At 46.9% G+C, this 20469-nt stretch overlaps 1 protein-coding gene across 1 annotated transcript; it reads left to right on the top strand.

Moving 5' to 3' along the window:
* The first annotated feature begins 262 nt into the window (after positions 1–262).
* DISP2 (dispatched RND transporter family member 2) lies at positions 263–19334 on the top strand. Its single transcript, XM_048065107.2, has 8 exons — positions 263–483; positions 6802–7254; positions 9265–9294; positions 11672–11795; positions 12501–12616; positions 13097–13215; positions 14177–14274; positions 15382–19334. Exons 1-8 carry the CDS (start codon positions 395–397, stop codon positions 18799–18801), a joined length of 4449 nt encoding a protein of 1482 aa, XP_047921064.2. The 5' UTR covers positions 263–394; the 3' UTR covers positions 18802–19334.
* Positions 19335–20469: the final 1135 nt, after the last annotated feature.

Genomic DNA, 20469 nt, shown 5'->3' with positions numbered 1-20469 from the left:
GGCCTCGCTGCACGCCCTCGCCACCTCGTGAGGCTGGGGGTGAGGCTGGCGGGGCGAGCATGGTTGTGTCCAGCCTCAGAGCTCTCGCTCGGGGGACCCCCCACCCGCTCAACCCCTCCCGGCACAGCGCCCAGCCTCCCCTCCGGCCTCCCCCCAGCTCTCCCACCCCGCAGCCTCCCCCGGGGGCAGCCCGCGAGGCCCCGCGGCCATTGGCCGCCAGCACCGGCACCGGCACCGCCTCCGCGGCCGCGCAAGCGCTGCGCCGGGCCCCCGCAGCCTCCTCCTCCTCTTCCTCACCCTCCTCCTCCTCCTCCTCCTCCTCCGCGGCGCCGGCAGCGCTCAGCACCGCGGACAGCGCCCCGCCGCCAGCCTCCGCCGCTGCCTCCCGCGGGCCATGGAGGCCGCGCCGGGCTCGGCCTCGCCGCGCCGGGGGGAGCAGCGGCCCCAGGGGCCTCGCGGAGGCCGCGGCCTCGCCTCGCCCAGGTAGGAGCCGAGGGGGCTGGGGGGGGTGGCGGTGGGGCGCTGCGCCCAAATCTTCCCCGTTTTCCGGGGGGCCCGCCGCGTTGGTTGGCCTCCCCCGAGGATTTTTGCCGGGCTGTCGCCGGCGGTGCTCGGTCCTCCTCGCGCTGGGTTTTCACTCCAAAGGTTTTCTCTATAAAACCCCGCAGCCTTCTCCTGCTCACCCCCCCCCCCCGTGCCGTCTGTGCTCCCTTACCTGGTGCCTTACACCGGCCGCGGTCGTGTTAATTTTCTGGAAATGTCAACAAGCATCACGGGCACGGAGCCGCCCCAAATTTTCAAGCACGTTGCCGTTTGGTAGACCGGAGGCAACAGATCTGAGCTGTTCACATCCTCGGTTTGTTTGACCGGGGCACACCCCGAGGCGAACAAAACCCAAATCCGTTCTGAAAGCCGAGTTTCAGTTCTGTCTTCATCTCCTTAGCTCTGGAGGTCTCAGCCTGAGGCTGGGTGGTTTTGGGTCTCGGAGCTCGCCGAGTGACTATATATGCAGTCCAGCCCTGCTTTCGGTTCGTGGCATGGGATGGGGGCTGAGCTACCAGCATCCCCGTTAGCTTTGCTTGCCTCGGTAATCCTTGCTCATTTGACTGGGTCCTTTGCAATGAGTGCTGCAGGCTGGGAGAGTTAAGTTACACTAGGAGTTGCGCCATCTGAAAGTGGCGTGTTTGTAATCTCACTCGTGCTGCATACTTGAGAACTAGAATTTATGGCAATTAAGTGCAGGCATCGCTCTCCGACTCCTGAGCAAGCACATATGTAACTGCTTCTTCATGCACGGCTCTTCACTAGCCACCGAATGGTTAGCTCAGCACTGCCTGTCCTCCAGCCCTAGCCAATGCTCTGCTGAATTTACCACCAGAAAACTCCCCGTGTTTGAAAACAACCCCTTCTTTCCGACCTTTTTAGGACCGGGATAGCAAGGTATTGTTTTCTTTCGTTTTCTTCCAAATGGGGGTTAGTTAGCAAACGCAATTTTACCTGCACATTTTCCACTGCCAGTGTGCATACGGCAAACTGCATCCAGACCTACCCTGGCGCTGAAGCCTGGGTGGGGACCACCGAGCCCTTTGTGTCTGCTTGCATCCCGTCGCACATACCCGTACCCACAGCAGCACGGGCTGCCTGGGGTAAATAAAGGTAAGGCTGTTCGGGCGAGTCAATGGGAGGAATTATAAAACTAAACTTTTCTTGGCAGACTACGTGGGAAGCAGAGTTTTGCAGTCTCATTAATTTTTCATGAAGATTTAACATACTCAGGAGTCTCATTAAAAAAAAAAAAAAAGATTGTAGCTCTTCTCAAGGATACGCACTGTTCTGCTGCTAGAGTGAAAAAGCAAAACGAGGAGCAGCTACACAGAAATTTTCCTGTGCACAAGAATTTGACCCTGCCTAAGGAGGAGACAAATTGCTCGAGAAGTGCCCGTCTCTCCCTGTCAGCTCGGCACTGGATCTAGATGATAGGTGAGAGTGAAATGCAATGAACCCTTCCCTAATTTCTGAAAAGGGGTGCTCTCATCACCTTAAAAAACACAAGCAAACACAAGCTCTTTTTTTTTTTTTCTTCTGAGAGCTTCACTGCTGTGTTGCTGGGGGTATGTTGAAAGAGAAAACCTCTGTTTAAATTCTAGTATAAAATCCCATTCTTAAAAAGTCATTTACAACTCCCGAAGAAAAAGCCATTCGTCTCAGTGGAAGCTGACCTCTAGCACATGGTTTTAATTCAGAAAGAATTTCTCCTTTTATTCATCTGGGAAAACTCGTGCAGCTGATGTGCAAGGAAAACCTGGCTAGAAAAAAAAAAAAAGGGAAAGAAAATAACACTAGCTTCTATTTGTGAATGAAATTTTGCAGTGCTTAATATCTGATTGAGCGAAGGTTCCTGTGGAAATAGGATCTGGTTGTAGTCAAGGCACAGGCTCCCGCCCTTACTCTCGCTTGGTTTTGTTCCCCCTTGAGATTCTCCCGTCGATGGGAGACGCTGCCATTTGACTCTGGTATCAGCTCCATCGCTTGGTAGGTGATGCCCATCATTTCTATGCAGAGAGCTGCTTTTCTGATCCTCTCCTTAGTATGCAAAGGATGAGATAAATAACCTTTCTTAAAAAAAAAAAAAAAAAAAAAAAAAGCTTTCCGCACCCCAGCGGAGGTGGAGTGGCAGCAAGCTGTCTCTTTCCTGACCTTGACCTTATCTTGACTGCTTTACCGTGGGAAGAGGCTTCAGTCCTTTTGCTGTCTCCCCCACATCAGGTGGGCTGCCTGTGCCCTGGCACTTGTCTCAGAAAAGCACTCCTGCACTCAAATTGACTCGGGCAGTTTCATAAATTGGATTATTATACTGTCTAGACATCTCAAGGGGAAAGCAGCATGAGAAACGCAACTGACTGCTGTGGGTAACAGGAGCAGTTAGCTCCAGTCTGGCACTTGCCCTACACCTCCTCTTTCTTCTCTCTGCATCACTTCGGCTGCATCCAGCTGAGCTTGAAGAAGAAAAAGGAGGCTGTCAGGCTGCTTCGGTAGGCTTTTCTGAGGCTGAGAGACCATTTCTGCCCACACAATCCCAGAGATGTCAAACATCTGACACGTCCCAGGATGGGAATGAACATTCAAAAGAATTGTGGTGTTGGCTTTTGTTAGTGGCACAGAGCCCAGCGCAGTACTCTGCTCACCTCTTCTCCTGCCTGACAGTAAACAGAAATCAGAAACTCCCCCACAACCATTTTTCAAGCACAGTTCAGGGTCCCGTGGGCCCGGAAAAGTGCTCGTGACCTGCTCACAGGCAGACAAACAAGGACCACGTCTCTGGTGCAGCCCTCAGCAGATCAAATGTTTAGCCCGCCAGCATCCTGGCTAATTGGGAGCGTAGCAACCGAAAACCCAAAATGTGCAGAACTGCCACCAGTAATTACCCAAAGCTATCATTATTTGTGAGCTCCAGGTTTCCCTGGAGATTTTGGATAACCAAGGTCACATTGTCACGGCGTTGGAGAGAGATGAGCATAAGGCAACTTGGATCCAGAGGGTGATTGACAGAACTGTAATTGTTTAGCCTGAAAAGGAGATGATGAAGAAGAGTCGCGAGTGAATGATTTGAACTAGCTAAAGTTATTCTAAAATATGAAGCCACTGAGCAGCCAGGGGATGGAGCTGAGACAAAATGTGGAGGAAGGATGGAACCAGACAGAAATCCGCAGCAGAGATGGTAAACAAGGGGAATGGGCTTGCGTGTGAAATATTAGCCTTGAGAACATTGATGTATGTGCAAAAAAACCTGGACGCAATCTGCAACCCACCAGGAGGTTCTGTAGCTGAGGGGTTTCAGAGAAAGAATTTTTCATTGCCTGTTTCCTGCATCTCCCTGAGCATCTTCAAAGCGTTTTTTGTGAAAGCCTTTCTCTTCTGTCCAGTGTTACAGATGAGGCGGGCAGACCTGGCGGTGCAGTCATCAGATGAATTCAGTTATGCAAAGCCTCTGGTCCCTATGCAAATCCAGCAGTTTAAATGGAAAATAATTTTCTTTTTACTTTGAAATATATATATATATATATTTTACTGGTGTGGGAATACAAAAAGTGCAAGTCATTAGTGTGGCAGCCTCTGTGAATCAATTATGCATTTTAGGAAAACATTGCTTATTTAAAGTGTACCTAAATTAGGGAAAATAGGCTTGATAGGCTCAAGGTAGAGGGAAAATAATAACTTGGAGACATCAAAAAGGGAGTGGGAAAAGGTCTAGACCTTGCCAAAGTTTGACACTACCACAATCCCAGCTTTCTGATGAAAATTCCCCGTCCCATCACTGCTAGTACAAAGCTACAAAGCAGAATCACCCTGCACTCCAGCCGCTGGAAATCTGGGAAGAGAGCGATGAATTACGCTTTGATCTCAAGAGTGGAAGTGAGATGCTCCCCAGGTCGGCTCTCACAATTAAACCCTGCCCCTGCAGCTCACCAGAGCTGTAAGGGATGTGGTGGTTAGTAGGTCCCGGTATGGTTGGTTCTATAATTACTGTAGATAGGCAGTGACTAAATATGCCATTTTAGATGGGTGACTGCAGACCGTAAGCTTTCATCTGCCTGTGTTGCACCTGGCCCACGCTGCATCAGGGATGACTCTGATGGGGCTGTAGCAAGCCCAGACGAGGCCTCAGATTACACCTCGTGAACTGCTGCCGTTTGATTTGCACTCTCCGGTATTGCATTCGCACACACCAACGACATATTTGTAGCCTTGTGTTGGAAACTGCCTTCACATGGAGCTGTAACCCAACTCAAGGGTCTCTGAAAGTCTGGGTAATCCTGCCGCTAATCCATCTGTGACAGGGCCGCAAGGACTTCTTCGTGCGATGGGATTTTGTATTCTTTCTTTTGACAAACTCCGCGGGTGGATGGGATGTCACTGCCACAATCTGTTCAGGAGCTTGTGCTCTGGCACACAGCACTCCCTCGCGCTGCAGCGAGCTGGCTGAAATCTTACCAGTCCTCTGTAGTGCGGAGCGGAGGCAGCTGAGTGCTGGCACTGCCGGGAAGGACCCGTCAAGCTGATCTCAGCAAGGTGTGCACACATCTGGCTGCGGGTTTCCTGGCACCTGCTTCAGGGCAAACTTTGGCTCGTTTCCACCGATTTGTACTTCTACTGTCGTAAGAAATGGCGAGGGTCTCTCGGACCCTGTCTGACTGCTGCCATTGGGTGTACATCATCTCCCAGGGACGCAGAGAAGCTCACTCACAGCCGTGGGCATGTGCTGACTACTTTGATACCATTTTGCCATTTCTCCTCTCCTTTGTAGGCCAAAAAATATCCAGCAAATGAATTTCGTGACCCCAAATCTGCATGTGAACATCAGTTCTTGCTTCCAAAGTCGCTGTCATTGCAATGAGCATCCTTGACCGTGCCGTCCCTGTCTGCAGTTGTCTTCTGGCATAAAAACTGGCACTGGAGAGTGTCCAACCAGTCAGGGTCTCCTTGTTATTAGCCCCAGGACTGGGACTGTGTGCAAGTAATGCCGAGCATGATGCCTGCACCATGAGTCTCCGCACCAGCGCAGGAAGAGCAGCTACTGCAAACATTACTCTGTTGTAATGATTTTAGTGAAATGAGCCCGTTTTGTATAATAATGAAATACAGTTTCTCGGTGTTGATAAGCTCAATTGATGTTGGAAAGTACATAGCACGCGCTGCCAAGGCCAGTATGTCCTCCTTTCTGGAAAAAAATACCAATTTTCAAGCAATACTGAGCTAACAGCAATCTCCAAATCTCTTTTGTCATTGATATCACTGTGCTAGTTAAATTTGGGTGCAGTTCCAGAGACGTGTAATTGCTAGAATTCTGTCTTTTTGTGGCTGTCTGAAAGAGAAATGAGATGAACTCTGCAAAGTTTCAAAAATATTCCTTTCTCAAACATATTTTGCCTTCTTTTTTTTTTTTCCACATCGCATCAGGTGCCTCAGGCTAAAGTTCATCTCATTCTTGTCTCGCTCCAGCACTCAAAATTCTGTGACGCCTTGAGACACTTTGTGATTCTAGCTGGCCCATATCATCCATCATGCTTAATTCTCGATGCCAGACACTAGAGCAGGCACATAAGTCAGCTGTAGACACCACGGCACGTGCTCTGATCAAGCTCCAGAGACTACTGGTATTTCCATATCGTGCTTGCTTTGAGCTCCAGATAGCACAGTGCTGCTCAAGCTCCCCGACACACTGAGATGGCAATTTGAGAGGCATTTTGGGATCAGTGCGGCCTCATTCTGCTCTTGGTGAAAAGTTTTCCTGGTGTCACACAGTAACTGGTCCCTCAGGTCTCTGTAATTACTCTGTGCTCCTGGGATAGGACCAGGCCTTTATCAGCAGCCAGTTTGTCTTGTCCCTTCCACACAGAAATATCTTGGAGAAATAAGAAGAAACAACGAGGTCCATCCAAGTAAAATGCCATAAGCAAAATTTAATTCTGCTTACACGTTGCAGCCATACCTCGCTTCTAAAACCACAGCCAGTAGAGGAGTTGAACACTGTTCAAGGGAGCATTACACAATTTTTCATAATTTTGGAGCAACATGCACAAAGATGTGATGGATTCACCATCAGCTGGAGTCCCTGAATGAGTCATGGATGTTCTTGTAAAAAGCACGGTCCAGCTCAGCCCTGGCTCCCGATACAGCAAAGAGAGGGGGAGGTTTTAGGTCTTGCATTAAGTGGGAGGCAAGATTCCCCCGTTTAGCTTTTCTGTCAATACGGTGCTGTAACGGAGAAGGGTTTCACCCTCCCTTTATTTCCTCCCACAGAGAAAAACGCAATGCAGGACCTTGCCAGACCTGCCTCGCCATGCCAGAGATCGCCAACACTGAGCCCAGCTACAGCGGCACCTCTTGGGAGAGAATCTGCCCGGTCCATCACTGCCCCGTTCCTGCATCCCCCAGGCTGGGGGGCGACCACCTGCCCTCCTCCAGTCGCACGCTGGGGCCAGCGCCCACCCAGTCCAACGGGCAGGTACCGTCGAGCTCCCAGGACTCGCAGCAGCATCACCTGTATTACCCCTGCAACCAGCAGGAGCCCAGAGGCAGCTACGGCCTGCCCCAGCTCCCCGGGCACGGCGAGAGGTCCGTGCTGTGTTCCCACCTTTCCAGCGGCGACCCCATGCCAGCTCCCCACCGCCAGGTCTCAGAAACCCCCTGGAAACAGTGGTCCCCCGGGCAGCGACCCTCTCGGCCGGTGCAGCATCACGTTGTGACAGTCAGGTGAGAGGCTTTCGCAAAGCATCTCCCGAACTTCGTGGTGGGCGGCGGGAGGGGATGAGGCAGGTCTGAGTGGGGAACGCGTGAAATGTGGGTTTTCTCCCCCGTCTGAGGCAGCAGCTGCCCCCAAAAGCCGGGAGGGATGGAGTTTGCTCTCTCTGCCTCTGTGGGGGGCGTACAGACAGATGCTGTTCCCGCAGAATTTGCTTCTCAAGGTGACTCGCTGGGTAAAGCCAAGGTCACCCCGCTACTCCTAGATCATCCAGCTGTGATCACGGCCAATTCTGTGGTCCTCCTCTTTTCTCCTTTTGCATTGCAAGATACCCAGCTGGCTAGTCCTTTATCTTGGTGGAGTTTCTGAGTGATAAAAGCACAATTAATTTATTTTTATGCTCCCACTGGATCTGCTGCCTGTGCTGGAGGAGAGAGGCAGCAGAGGGTAATAAGCACTGGCTACCGCAGAGCAGTGAGAAATACAAAGCTGGGGAGCACGATTTGGTTTTCCAGGCTGGACAGCAACAAGGATATAAATTCTGTGCTGTCCGTGACAGAGTCAGGTAAGATCCATTTGTGTGCAGAGCACACGGATTCAAATTGCTTGCTTGGTGGATGTTTGCTGGCAGTGCTGTAACAATACATACAGCACAGGCGTCCTCAACAGCCTGAAGTACATCCTCTGCCCCATCCAGCATCATCCTGCCTCACTGAATGTGCCTTTTGGAGCCCACTGTTGGCACAGACCACGATCCCTTGGCTACCACAGCAGCAGGCACCAAACGGTGTCTGCTAGGAGATGGTGCAGCATTCCTTGCCTTCGTACAGCCGTGTGGGGTTAGGCACAAAAGCCTTTTATGATCTCATTCTGTAACCATTAACAGAGGCTTTAATTTGCTTGTGTTTGCATTTGCATCAACACTACATCAACAAAACTGTCAGCTGCGTTCTCCGTAACAGGTTAGTTAAGCAGGAAATGCAGCTGGATTGCAAATCCCTGGCAGAATGTGCAGGACTAGCAGACAGAAAAGTGATATTGTAATGATGGTAGAAAGGGGGTTTTAATCCGAGCAAATCTGCTCGAGAAGCTATTGTGAGAGAATTAGCACAGAATGGGCAGCATGCTGCCAAAAGGAGACCTCTCTTTAATAACCTAGTGAGGATTTTTCTTTGCTCCCCTCTCTCTCAAACCTATGGAGAACAATGAGGAAAATACAATGTGATTTATTACACGTGCCACAAGGAGTGACTCCTCCGTGGGGAGCTCTGCTTTGTCACTTTTTTGTTCCTTCCACTCGCGACGACGTGCCAGGAGGGATGAGCTGCCGCAGGGGCACCAGTTGGCACCAGCCCCACGTTAATAAATGTAACCTTGGTCCCCTGGAGAACGCTTCTCTATTTTGTTCCTCAGAGCTCTATGAGAGGAATGACAAAAGCTCCCCTGTGAGGAAAACACCAGTAAAATGGTTTTTTGCAGCTCCACTGGCCGTCTACTGCTCTAGATTGGACAAACATCTTTGAAATGGCTCAGGAAACAAATGAGATTCACCTTTCTGGAAAATCCTTGCTGAGTTGAACGGAGAATAAAAACTGTAGGCACTGTTAGCCCAGCTCATGGAATTTTGTAAAGAGTTATGCTCTTGTCAAGAAGCAATTTAAAAATTCGGTAGGAAAGCACTTAAAACAGATAGATTTTCATGGATAGGTGTTACGGGGCAATTTATGTGGGATTGCTGTGTATGTCCATTATGTTCTGTGGTGTTTTTTAGAGGAGCAAAAAAGAGCAGTTAATACCTGTCTTCCCATCACGCTTAGTTAAAATGCCAGTGGGAGAGGAATAGGCTCTGCTATTCATTAGACTAATCCACGTTGTGCCAAACAACTCTTGCAGCCGCAGCTCAGCTTGGTGCTTTGCAGCCCCTGAATGGGTTAACTTGCTCATTAGCAGCCCGGGACTGTGCTTTGTAGGAAAATAATAAATGATCATGACGCCTTCTTTTTTTTCTTTTCCGTCTGCAGACACGACAAAGCTTTCAGGATGCCAAAAAGGTATGTTTAATATCAAAAGCTTGCTGTCCTTCTGCCCTATTATCACCGCTCTCCTACCCCGCTGTTAGGAAACGCGGAGCATTATTGCTGGTTATGTCCCCAGCAGGCCCTGCTTCAGAGGCAAGGTCAGCGCTCCCTGCCCCGTGCTTCCCATCTGCTTGGAAAAATCTCAATTTGCTTGCGAGATCAATTTAACCTGCGTTAATGAATAGCAACGCAGTCCTGATAGCCGTTCTCAGGGCAGGTGCCTGGCTCTAGTCCATACGACAGCTTTATATATATATATAGTCACATTTATTGGATTAATCCAGCTTGGCCTACCAGACGGGGAATCAGGAGGGCAGCAATAGCAGTAACAGTGGAGTCCTGTGTTTTCTCACAGGCTACAGTGGAAGAGACGTCTGTACCCAGACTACGTGCAACGATTCCTAGTTTTTCATACAGTTAGATACCAGAAAATCTGCAGTTAAGTTAAGAGATGTAAAATATTCCAAGGAGGTTAGGTTTAGGAAGAGGCAATCCTTGTGCAAAAGTATAGGATGCTCCCTGACAGTGAGAAGAAGTACAGCTAGTCTAGCCATGCTTGGGAAAATAGCATTTTAATAGAAAAGCTAAGTACCACAATTATTTTATCTCCAGTTTTCTGCTTTCAAGTTAAGTGAACATATAAAGAGATCCTATCAGCATGAAGCTCACCTTTAATACAAAAGAAATTACATAAACATTTCAAATTTGATTATTAAAGTATAAAGATCCCCTAATGATCAGAATTAAATGTGAAAGGAACATTTTCCATTGTATTTGCTTTATAGCAGTTTTTATCTTTATTGAGTTTCTTTACAGTATTAGGAAACTCTCGTTTAGGGCATGAAAATAGGCAACAGAAATTCCTTCCTCGCAAAGAACTTGGATTTTGCATGTGGGCGTGCAGTACTGTTGTGGAATGTAACATTGCTAAACAACAGCTTCAGCTGGAATGCCTAAACCGAATAAACATGAAAACATGCCTGGAACTCTTTTGACATCCTTAAAAAAATTGAATAAGTTCACCCTTTCCAAAATACAGAGGATTTTTAATATGTTTCTCAAAATTAAAATACTTTGATTGCTTTTGACTTCTGTTTAAAAGCTGATTTTTGTAAACTGTTTTTCTCTGGAAGGTTTGGGTATGGCATCAGATACTGCAGTTTATTTTTATTTTTATTTGTTAATTGGTCATGGAATTAACCCAAAATAGCCTCCAGATATTATGTAATCTAATGCGGAAAGGGCAATTTTTGTTCATTTTCATAGTGTAGACTTCATCTATGAAAACAAATTTGATAACGGAGCCTTAAATTGAAAACAAAACCAAACCAGACCTGACCTGAAGTCATGCAAAAAGCTGTTTGAAGGGTTTAAGATGATTTATAATTAGGAGAAGAAAGCTGCATTATTTGACTCAGTGAAGAGGAAAGAGAAGCAAAAGATCAAGCAAGCAGGATCCTCAAGGCTGCTAAACACTGGCACAGCTGCTCAAAGTTTCATAAATATTTCACTTCCCCATGAAGCCCAAATATTTGTCAACTATTTGTGAACAAAGGTTTTCTTATATTTCAGAAATACATCCAAATACATCTTAAAAACTTAGAAACCTGCCAAGCCAGAGAAGGAACCCATTCCAATATTTTAACAGATTCACTCATCCTGCAGATCCAGAAGCCACTTGTCCACTCCGTGGCTGCTGCTGACAATCCTAACAGCAGTCGCACATCAGATCGGTGGTTTCCATCCCGTTCTAATTTTGCAGATGCCTACATAATTCCCAGCAGTAAGGCAGGCCCCCATACAGTGAGTGAATGTAGAGCAATGACAACGGACTTGCTTAAGATAGTTATCTGTAGAAGAGCCTTCAGAATATTCTATGACTTCTCAGGGTCCACGGGCTGAAGATCTGCAGGCCAAATGGTAAATGTAGCTACTAGCTTAGATTGTACAATGGGGAGGAAAAAAAAAAAACAAAAAATAAAACAAAACAAAAAACTAAAAAGCTCTTTCTAAATGCAATGTTTTAAGTTAAACATTTAAAGCTTCGTTTTGCCTTAGGACAGAACAGTCTGGATTTTATTGTTTCTGACTGAAAAAGCAGGAAAATGTAGGGAGGCAAAATGTAATTACCCAAGTTAATTAGAATTGCCTGCAAACATCCAGTTGGAGGCATAATATGTTCATTAATAGCTGTACTAGAGCCTCGCAGCTCTTCAATAAATAAATGCTCAAACCAGAAAGGCCTAACTCTTTTACTTCCTTTCACTAACATTGTGTTGGTTCAACAGCAGGTTTCATGCTCGAAGCAGAAGTGCCTTAACAGCTGCATTTTTTCTTCTGTTGATTCCAGTTACTCTCAGATGATCGCGGAGTGGCCCATAGCCGTCCTGGTGCTGTGTTCAGTGACGGTTGTAGTTTGCACTTTAGCTGGCCTGCTTGTTGGAAATTTGCCTGATTTTTCTGAACCCCTAATGGTAAGTCCTTACAGACAAAATGTCAATATGAACGTAAGGAATGTCCACAGGCCAACCATTGATACAGTCTTTCTGCCATATAAAATAAGTCTGTGCTTCCTTCCTTCTCTGCAGATAGAGGCAGGACAGCAAATCAAGGAGGACACTAAAGCCACTAGAAAAAAATGGCAGTGCTTTTCAGTGGTCTGCTGTCCTTTCCCCTCGTCTTCACAATGTGCAACCAAAGCAAGATTCCTTCTGGACGGACATAATATTTGAGAGTAATGCACAATACTTGCTGTTTCTTGATACCACAGTCACCAAAAGAGAAACGGTGACTTCACCCACTCTTTTGTCCAGCCACGACTGTGTCCAGTGCATGTGCCACCACTTGGCCTGTTGTATCTTTAAAGGACGTTAGTGAAAGGCTTTCATTTCTTGCTATCTCACTGCTTCACTGATTAATAGCTCTCACTGTTGAAGCATTTCTGTTGGTATTCAGCGTTAAGTTTCCTTCCCTGAGGCCCAGCATGCTGCTCTGGTGGTATGTCCTCACCAGCTTCTGGTATGTAAGGGAGGTCATATTTCCAGGGAAAATTCGATTTCTATATCTCTCCAAGATGCAGTAATAATCTCGTATAGTTTCTGTGTCTAGGAGAAGCATTAAGGAAAACTAAGCTAAACTAGAAAGCAAGCTGATGACAAAACACTTTTTCTTGGCTGCAGGGTTTCGAGCCACGAGATACAGACATTGGCAGAAAGCTCGTCGTGTGGAGGAATGTAGAGAGCCATACAGGCTACAAGAAGACCTTCTCCCTTTCACCGTATGCCGAGAAGAAAAGGTATTTGAGTTTGGTTTGGGGGCTTAGAGGAAAATGTTGGCTATAAAGTTAATGACTCACTGTTCCAAGATATTTACGTGAATTACATCCTATATCCTATGCTCAGAAGCAACCAAGGCACTGGGAAGTGCCTTGCACTCTTTCTCTGCAATGCACCTGGACTCCCTGCTCTGGAATCCAGGAGTTAGGCTCTAAACTCTCCATGCATTCACTTCACTGTTTACCTTTAAGAGAATGCAGTGGGACTCAGCATGTCTGCACAAGGGGATGCAAGTTCTCACGTAGCCTCACGCAGATTTCTACAGAGGGCACAGTGAGCGCAATATCAAAAAGCTCTCATCAAAGCAATGCTGTCTTTTAAGACTACAGTGACAGTTATTGCTGCAGCAGCGAGGTGTATGGCACCAGAGCCTTGCCGGTCAACGTAACTCATTGCCAGAAGATCTCTCTACTTACACAGACAATCTCTTCTCTTGCTAGCTATGATGACATTGGCATTAGCAGAGGACAAAAGGCTGATCAGGGAGGACAAGAAGCCAGGACACGGAGAATGGTGGAACAAACCTACGGAGCAGATGGTTTCTTTTGCGGTCCCCCGGGTGAGTGAAGTCTTGATGGGGTAGTAAGTGTCAGGCACTCAGAGCTCAGAACTGTCAAAATAGTTTAGGACACTGGGAAATGTTGTGAAAGCACTCTGAGAAAGCAGTGCATACAATACCACTCTGCGAAGGCTAAGCCACCTCTGGGATAGTGATCTTTCAGCCCTTCCTAATCAAGTGGTTAGAAAAGGCTCGTTCCGAAATTCTGGAGTTGTTTCTCTGTCTGATTTTTTGCCATATTTGTTTTTACCCTTTAGAAATATACTTTAAGGGTGCAAATAAAAAGACTAACATTTTCACCATTTACCTGTATCAAAAGTGAATACTATGAAAAAAATGCATATTCCCCCCTCCCTCTCTGTTTCTAGTCTATCCCTGTTCCTTCTTTTCTTCTTGAAAAACGTGTGACAGTAAAAAAAGGGGAAAAAAGAAAAAAAAAAAAAAGAGAGAGAAAACTCCAAGACACACAAAATTTGTCCCCAGATGGATGCTAAAAAGTAGAGGAAAGAGGAGCAGCACGCAGGTATTCTGACTCCCTCCCCTGCCTCTACTCCACCTCTGAAACCAGGCAAACACCAAACCCTCGGGTCCTTGGGAGTTTTTGGCTGAACTTCAGCTCCTTGCTTTGCAACAGGGGGTTGCAGAACCAGGTGACAACACTCACTGGAAGCACGCTGACAACATGGAGAGTGGATTTTGCAAATGTCCTCCCCCTGCTCTCCTGCTGCTGCCAGATGGGTGGAGAGCAGAGGTCGGACGGCACAGGGCAGATGCTACCACTCACTACAAGCTATCTGTGACCTGGTTCCCTCCAGGGAGCCCTCCATAGCAGTCTTATAGACAGCAAGATTTATTTATTTTTTTTATGCACACAGAGTCTACTCCAGCCAGCTTGGCTAATTCATCATCATTACCTAATACTTTCTATTTTTTTCCTTCCTTTTTTTTTTTTTTCTTTCAGAAAAGAGCTATTCCCAGCTGGTATTTATGTCCACAACTGCTGGGAGCTTATGGAACTTGCAAGCTATTCAGTCCATGTGTCAAATCGAACAAGACAAGGTTAGTAATGTCACACAGAACATACATACATGCTGTCTCTTTCCTGACTTTCCCATCTTTAATATCTAGCTGAAAGGAAGTAGCAGACAAAAATAACGTAAGCTACAGAACAGGCTTCAGCCTAGAGGACTCCAAAGCATTTTACTGACTTAGCAAAACAAGAATGATTTCACCTATCAGCTGGTCTGAAGTAATGTAGCCGCTGCCATTGAACAAGAATAATCAGACCCTGAACAAGAACTTGGTCCAGAAGCCAGCGGTGTCCATCAGAAGCTGCTGTGAATTTTGAGCAGCAGAACCTAATTACCAAAATGGAGCTATTGTTGTGGGGACTGCCACAGCAAGCTTTGCAAGTGGGAGGCTTAATTGGATTAGCTGTGTTTGCTGTAGGATCTGTAATAACTCTAAGTGATCAGACCCAGGAAACCTCTGCTGCAAGAGCCTGACGTCCCGCTAGCAGGAGGCAGCATGTTCACACTGCACCCTGCCAGGTACGCAGCTCAAGGAGCCACAGCCAAGTCAGGTTTTAAGTCACCCCACAGCACATAGGTGAGTGCAGGCTCCCAAACCCACCCGCCTCACTGAATATTGCACTCTCAGCCTGCGCTGCCAGTGATATTGCCAACAACACCCTCACTGCAGTGCTGTGCCTGCAGCAGCTGTCAGGCCAGTAACAGCCAGTGATGGTACTGGCAAGTCTAGTAATAATATAAGGCATAAAATAAAAATTAAAAAATAAAATAAAATAAAATAAAATAAAATAAAATAAAATAAAATAAAATAGTAAAAGGTGTATCCCGTCTCTGTTCTAGCCTTGCAAACTGTAAAATGAAGGGCACTGCTGTCACTAACAGAGTGGAGAAGGATCCACATTTTCAAATCAGAGGTTATAAAATATAAATAGTGAACAGGGTTTCATTTTTTGACAAAAGGCCAGTGTGTTTCAATATCTTTAGCATGGGCAGTTTGTCACTGGGAGGATGGCAAGCCATGGCTTGTATGCCAGGACGGGAGGGGACGATTACTGCAAGAAGCAAAGAACCCCATAGGGCTGCAAGATGAAGCGTGCAGAGGATCTGACACGATGCTCCCTCGGCTGTTTTTCAGATACGTTCACATGTTCATTTTAGAGACCTCTGCCAACGTACCGAAGCCAATGAATGCTGCCCAAGCTGGTCTCTGGGAAACTACATCGCTGTCCTGTACAACAGGTCCTCTTGTTTGGAGATAACCCAAGGGGACATCTCCCACACCCTGGCCCTCCTTCGTGCCTGTGCTCCAGACTACCACAAAGGTATCCTCACTCCATCTTGCATAGGTCCTGAGACTGTGAGACAGAAACACTCTCAGTGTGCCAAAGTCCCAGAAAAATGTACCCGCTTCAATGCTATTTACCAGCTTCTTCACTTCTTGGTCGACAGAGACTTTCTTAGTCCCCAGACAATGGAGTACCAAGTGCCATCCCTCAAATACAGCCTGCTGTTTTTGCCTACAAGGAAAGGTGCATCTATGATGGGGATCTATTTAGACAATCTTGAATCCTGGGATCTGTTTGATAACTATACATCTATCACTGGAATGGACCTGGGCCTTAAACAGAAACTATTCCAGCACTATCTTTTACTGGATACCAAGTATCCAGTTCTGGCAATATTAGCTATTTTTCTAAGCATTTCTTTTTATTTACGCTCAGTCTTTATTACTTTGATGGTCCTGCTCGCTGTTGTTAGTTCTTTGATGATCTCCTACTTCTTGTACAAGGTGGCCTTCAGATTCACCTACTTCCCTTTTGTAAACCTGACAGCGGTCATCATTCTCAGCAGCGTTTGTGCCAACCACACCTTTGTCTTCTTCGACCTCTGGAACCTCAGCAAGAGCCAGAATCCTTCTGCTGGATTTTCTCAGTGGGTGAGTCAAACCATGCACCACTTTGCGTATCTCATGCTGGCGTCTTGCTTCACGACGGGTGCTGCCTTCTACGCCAGCTACATCAGCAATATAACAGCCATCCGCTGCTTTGCTGTCTACATGGGCACCTCTGTACTGGTGAACCTGGTATTCATGATGACTTGGCTTCCTTCTTCGGCTGTGCTGTATGAGCGCTACATAGCAACAACCTGCATTTACAAGCCAGAAGACTACTGGAAAAACACTGGCCATAAGAGAGTCGCCCTCTCCCTCCATTACATTCTCAGGGGTCTCCAGAAGACGCTGTGTGAAACCTCCAAGCTGCTATTTGAAAAGCTTCTGCCTTGCGGGGTAATAAAGTTTCGGTACATTTGGATTTGCTGGTTTGCTGCTTTAGCAATAGGAGGTGCCTACATTTCCTGTTCCAACCCGAAACTCAAACTCCCGACTCTTGAGACGTCATCTGTTCAGGTGTTTCGGCTGAGCCACCCCTTTGAGAGGTACGATTCTGAGTACTGCCACCAGTTCATGTTTGAGAGGCTAGAGCATGGAGAAGGGCAGCATATGCCTGTCACAATAGTCTGGGGCATTCTGCCCGTGGATAATGGGGACCATTTCAACCCAAAAAGCAATGGTACCCTAGTGACTGATGCCACCTTCACAATCCAAAGCCCTGATGCCCAGAAGTGGCTCCTTGAATTCTGCCAAAAGGTGAAGAACCAAACTTTCTATTTCCCCGATGCAGAGCAGAAGTCTACCGTGTGCTTCATGGAGGAGTTTATCAGGTGGATGGACAGTCGGCAGTGCTCCCAGCGAGACCACAGCTTCAACCTTTGCTGTAACCAGTTCTCTTTCCCTTACAGAAGCGAAGTCTTCCTGCACTGTATCAAAATGATGCTCCTGGAACAAGGCAGGGAAGGGGCAGAAACATACGATCTGGGCCTCAGGTTTGACGGAGAGGGAAATCTTGCTGCCTTGGTACTGCAGTTTCAAACCATTTATCACTACAGCTTCAATTACAGCAAAGCCAAACACTTCTATGAGGAAATCAACCTCTGGGTAACAGAGGAAATGAAAACTGCCCCCGTGGGGCTTCAGAATGGGTGGTTTACCAGTAAACTAGAGCTATACAACCTCCAGCACAGTCTGAGCACAGAAACGATGGTGGTCATGGGGCTCTCCATAGCCATTTCCTTCGTGGTGCTGCTGCTCACTACTTGGAACGTTCTCCTCAGCATTTTCTCTGTTACTGCCATTGCGGGCACTGTGCTGGTAACTGTTGGCCTTTTGGTCCTCTTGGAGTGGCAGCTCAACGCAGTGGAGTCTCTCTTCATTTCAGCTGCAGTAGGTCTCTCTGTTGACTTTACCGTCAACTACTGCATCTCCTATCACCTGTGCCCCCATTCGGACCGCCTGAGCCGAGTGGCCTTTTCCCTGAAGCAGATGAGCTGTGCCACAGCGATGGCAGCTTCTGCCCTCTTCTCTGCAGGGGTCATTATGCTGCCTGCTACGGTCCTGGCGTATCGGAAGTTAGGGATATTCATAATGATGATCAAGTGTATCAGCTGTGGGTTTGCCAGCTTCTTCTTCCAGTCACTGTGCTGCTTCTTTGGCCCAGAGAAGAACTGCGGACAGATCCTTTGGCCTTGTGCCCACAACATGAAAGACTATTCTGATGACTCTGGGCCAAATGGAAGCTATGCCTGTGGGGGAAATGAGAAGCAAAACCGATTGCGGAAGGTCCAGGAGTCCAACACTGCAAACGAACAGTACGAGCTCCAGCCTTTGTCGAGAAAACTCAGCGACAGTTTTGACAACAGCACTTCTACAAGCAAGCTGTCCAACAGGCCATCAGTGCTCTCTGAAGACACGCAGGTTGAAGATAACAGATGCCCAAGAATAGGAATGCACCCTTCCCTTGAAAGAGAGAGACAGAATCTGCAGGAGACCCTCGGAGAGCAGCAGGTTGGCCTGTGCCAGTGTCCTGCCTTGCAAACTTCCTCTCCTTACAAGCACAGCAGCTCAGGAGCAGAAATTCACAGGGAGAGACTCTGCAGAGATTGTCAGTGTCAAAAGTACGGTCCAAAAGCTTGGGATGGGTCTGGGCTGGACTATATCCAGCCAGCTGGCATGAAAGAAGAAGGGCAGATCAATAAATCACAGTGCTCTAGTGACACTGCCCAGCAGCAGTCGGATTATACCTCAGACAACAGCCATCTTCCTGCTGCTGACATCTACAAAATTCACAGATGCCTTTGTTCTCTTGGCAGCTCTTTTGACATGCTCAACATCTCCAGTGAGACATCGATTAGCGATTTTGAGCAAGGCCTAAAGCTTGCTGAATCAGCCAGTTCTTGTCCTGATGTCTTAGAGCTGTCTGATTCGTACAGTCAAACAGAGAGAGGTTACTTGAACGGGAAGAGAGATACCCTGCGGCTGGACCTGAGGGAGACAGTCTTTGATATCTCTCCAGCAGCATCACAGCAAAACAGCTCTTCATGGAAAAATCGATTTGGATTAGGGAGTGAAGGCCCGGTGGTGTTACCGAACAGCCAACCAGACATGCCTGATGTTTGGATCAAGCGATCCAGTGCACAAAGTTCTGGTTACAACAGCTGAAATCTTGCAGAAAACAAAACTGTACTGCTAGGGAAAGGGGAAGTCGAAATCTCCTTGGAACTGTAAATATCACCTTTTTCTTCCCACCTCTCCTTCGGCTGAGACTATTTCATAGTATATCAGCTGTGCAAATACCTGTGTTTTCACAGAACCAGCAAACACAATACTAGTGAGAGGGTGCGAGATCAATCATGACAGAGAACAAGCCCTTTGCCCTTCCAGTGTCCTGTGCCATGTTCACAGCTGTACTGCAGAACTTATCGAGTAAACCTGTTCTGTCATTTCCTAAACAGTGATTCGATTTTTCTTGTCAAGCTGCCTAGGAGAGACATAATGAGAGAGATGAAACTCCCCAGATATTCAAAGACAGAGAGCTCATGTTAAAAAAAAAAAAAAGAGCCAAAACCCAAACCTGCAGCTATAGAAAATCTAGATTTCAAGTGGAGTGTATTGATAAAAAAAAAAAGTCTTTCATTTTCTACTGAATCAGAAACTGCTTTATGTGAAGTCCAAGTTCACAGATCTCTACAAAACCGATATAAAAAAATCTCATCAAGACCTTTCAGTTGATGCAGCCTCTTATTGATCATGGAGAAGGCTGTAGAATCAAGCCCAAATCTATTTTTAGGAACAGTTTCAATTTGTTTTATCAGACAAATTACTGGTACTGCCAAAGATTTTCAGTGTGAGGTTTCTCCTTTGAGAAAAGTGTCCTCGTTCCTGCAGCGATTTGGGTGCTTTGTGTTTCGTCTCCATAGCTTATTTCCACTCAAGGCTACAAAGATGTAACTTTTTAAAATTTGCATATCCGATGAATCTTGAATTTTACATGTTTTTTCTCTACCAGAAACAAACAGAAAAACAGGTACTTCCTTGCCTTTGTCTGTGGAAAAAAAAAAAAAAAAAGACAAAACATTCCCTCTACACGTTGACGTAAAATAAATGCTTATGACAAACTTTTCTAAATCTGCGTGATGCTTCATTTTCACCAAGAATGCTGCAGTTAATTTTCTTTAAGTGCTTAACACACTTTCCAGTATCATCAGCAGAAGGAAAATATACATTTTAAGAGAATCACTCCTTTTGACATCCAGGAGTTTTCTGGGCTCTGTGGGAGAGGGACCATGACTACCTAATGGAGATTAGGAATATGCTCTTTTAAAGCTAAAACCCTTCTTGAAATACATAGCACATTTCATGACTGCCTAATGTAGATTAGGAATGTGCTCTTTTAAAGCTAAAGCCCTTCTTGAAATGTAAAGCATATTTCAGTTTTAAATTTCCATGCTATAGCTCTCAAGTACTGGGCGTTCGGGGCAGTGTTTTGGCAACCACAGCTGCTCCCCGGCTGTGCAGCAACGCCGACTGCAATCCTCTCAGCACCAAAACCTCCTCCCGTTACCATTTGCAGGGACATCCCCCCATTTTGAAAACCCTGTTTTCACAGTTTTTTTCACAGCGAAAGGAACTTAGAAATTTAACCACTTCACACAGCCCACTCGGGGCGGTTTGAGCCACCTCAAGCACAGGAGGCACACCCAAGGCTCAGCAGCGAGCAAAACCCCCCTGAGGGCCTCAAACACCTCCAAATCTCCGCTCCCCGAGCGTCCACCCGGCGGTGGGAGGCAGCGGGCGGCAGTTAAAGCCCTGCCCGCCCCCTCAGGGCGA

Source organism: Anser cygnoides, chromosome 5 (genome assembly GCF_040182565.1).
Source record: "Anser cygnoides isolate HZ-2024a breed goose chromosome 5, Taihu_goose_T2T_genome, whole genome shotgun sequence".
Classification (NCBI taxonomy): domain Eukaryota; kingdom Metazoa; phylum Chordata; class Aves; order Anseriformes; family Anatidae; genus Anser; species Anser cygnoides.
The sequence above is the reverse complement of the archived record's forward strand: the minus strand, read 5'-3'. Positions and strand labels throughout refer to the sequence as shown.

Excerpts from the sequence above, each read along its gene's own strand:
- DISP2 (XM_048065107.2), top strand. The coding sequence starts at position 395 with ATGGAGGCCGCGCCGGGCTCGGCCTCGCCGCGCCGGGGGGAGCAGCGG. Across the intron at positions 7,255-9,264 it reads CATCACGTTGTGACAGTCAG|ACACGACAAAGCTTTCAGGA; the intron begins GTGAGAGGCTTT and ends TTCCGTCTGCAG. Across the intron at positions 14,275-15,381 it reads GTCAAATCGAACAAGACAAG|ATACGTTCACATGTTCATTT; the intron begins GTTAGTAATGTC and ends GCTGTTTTTCAG.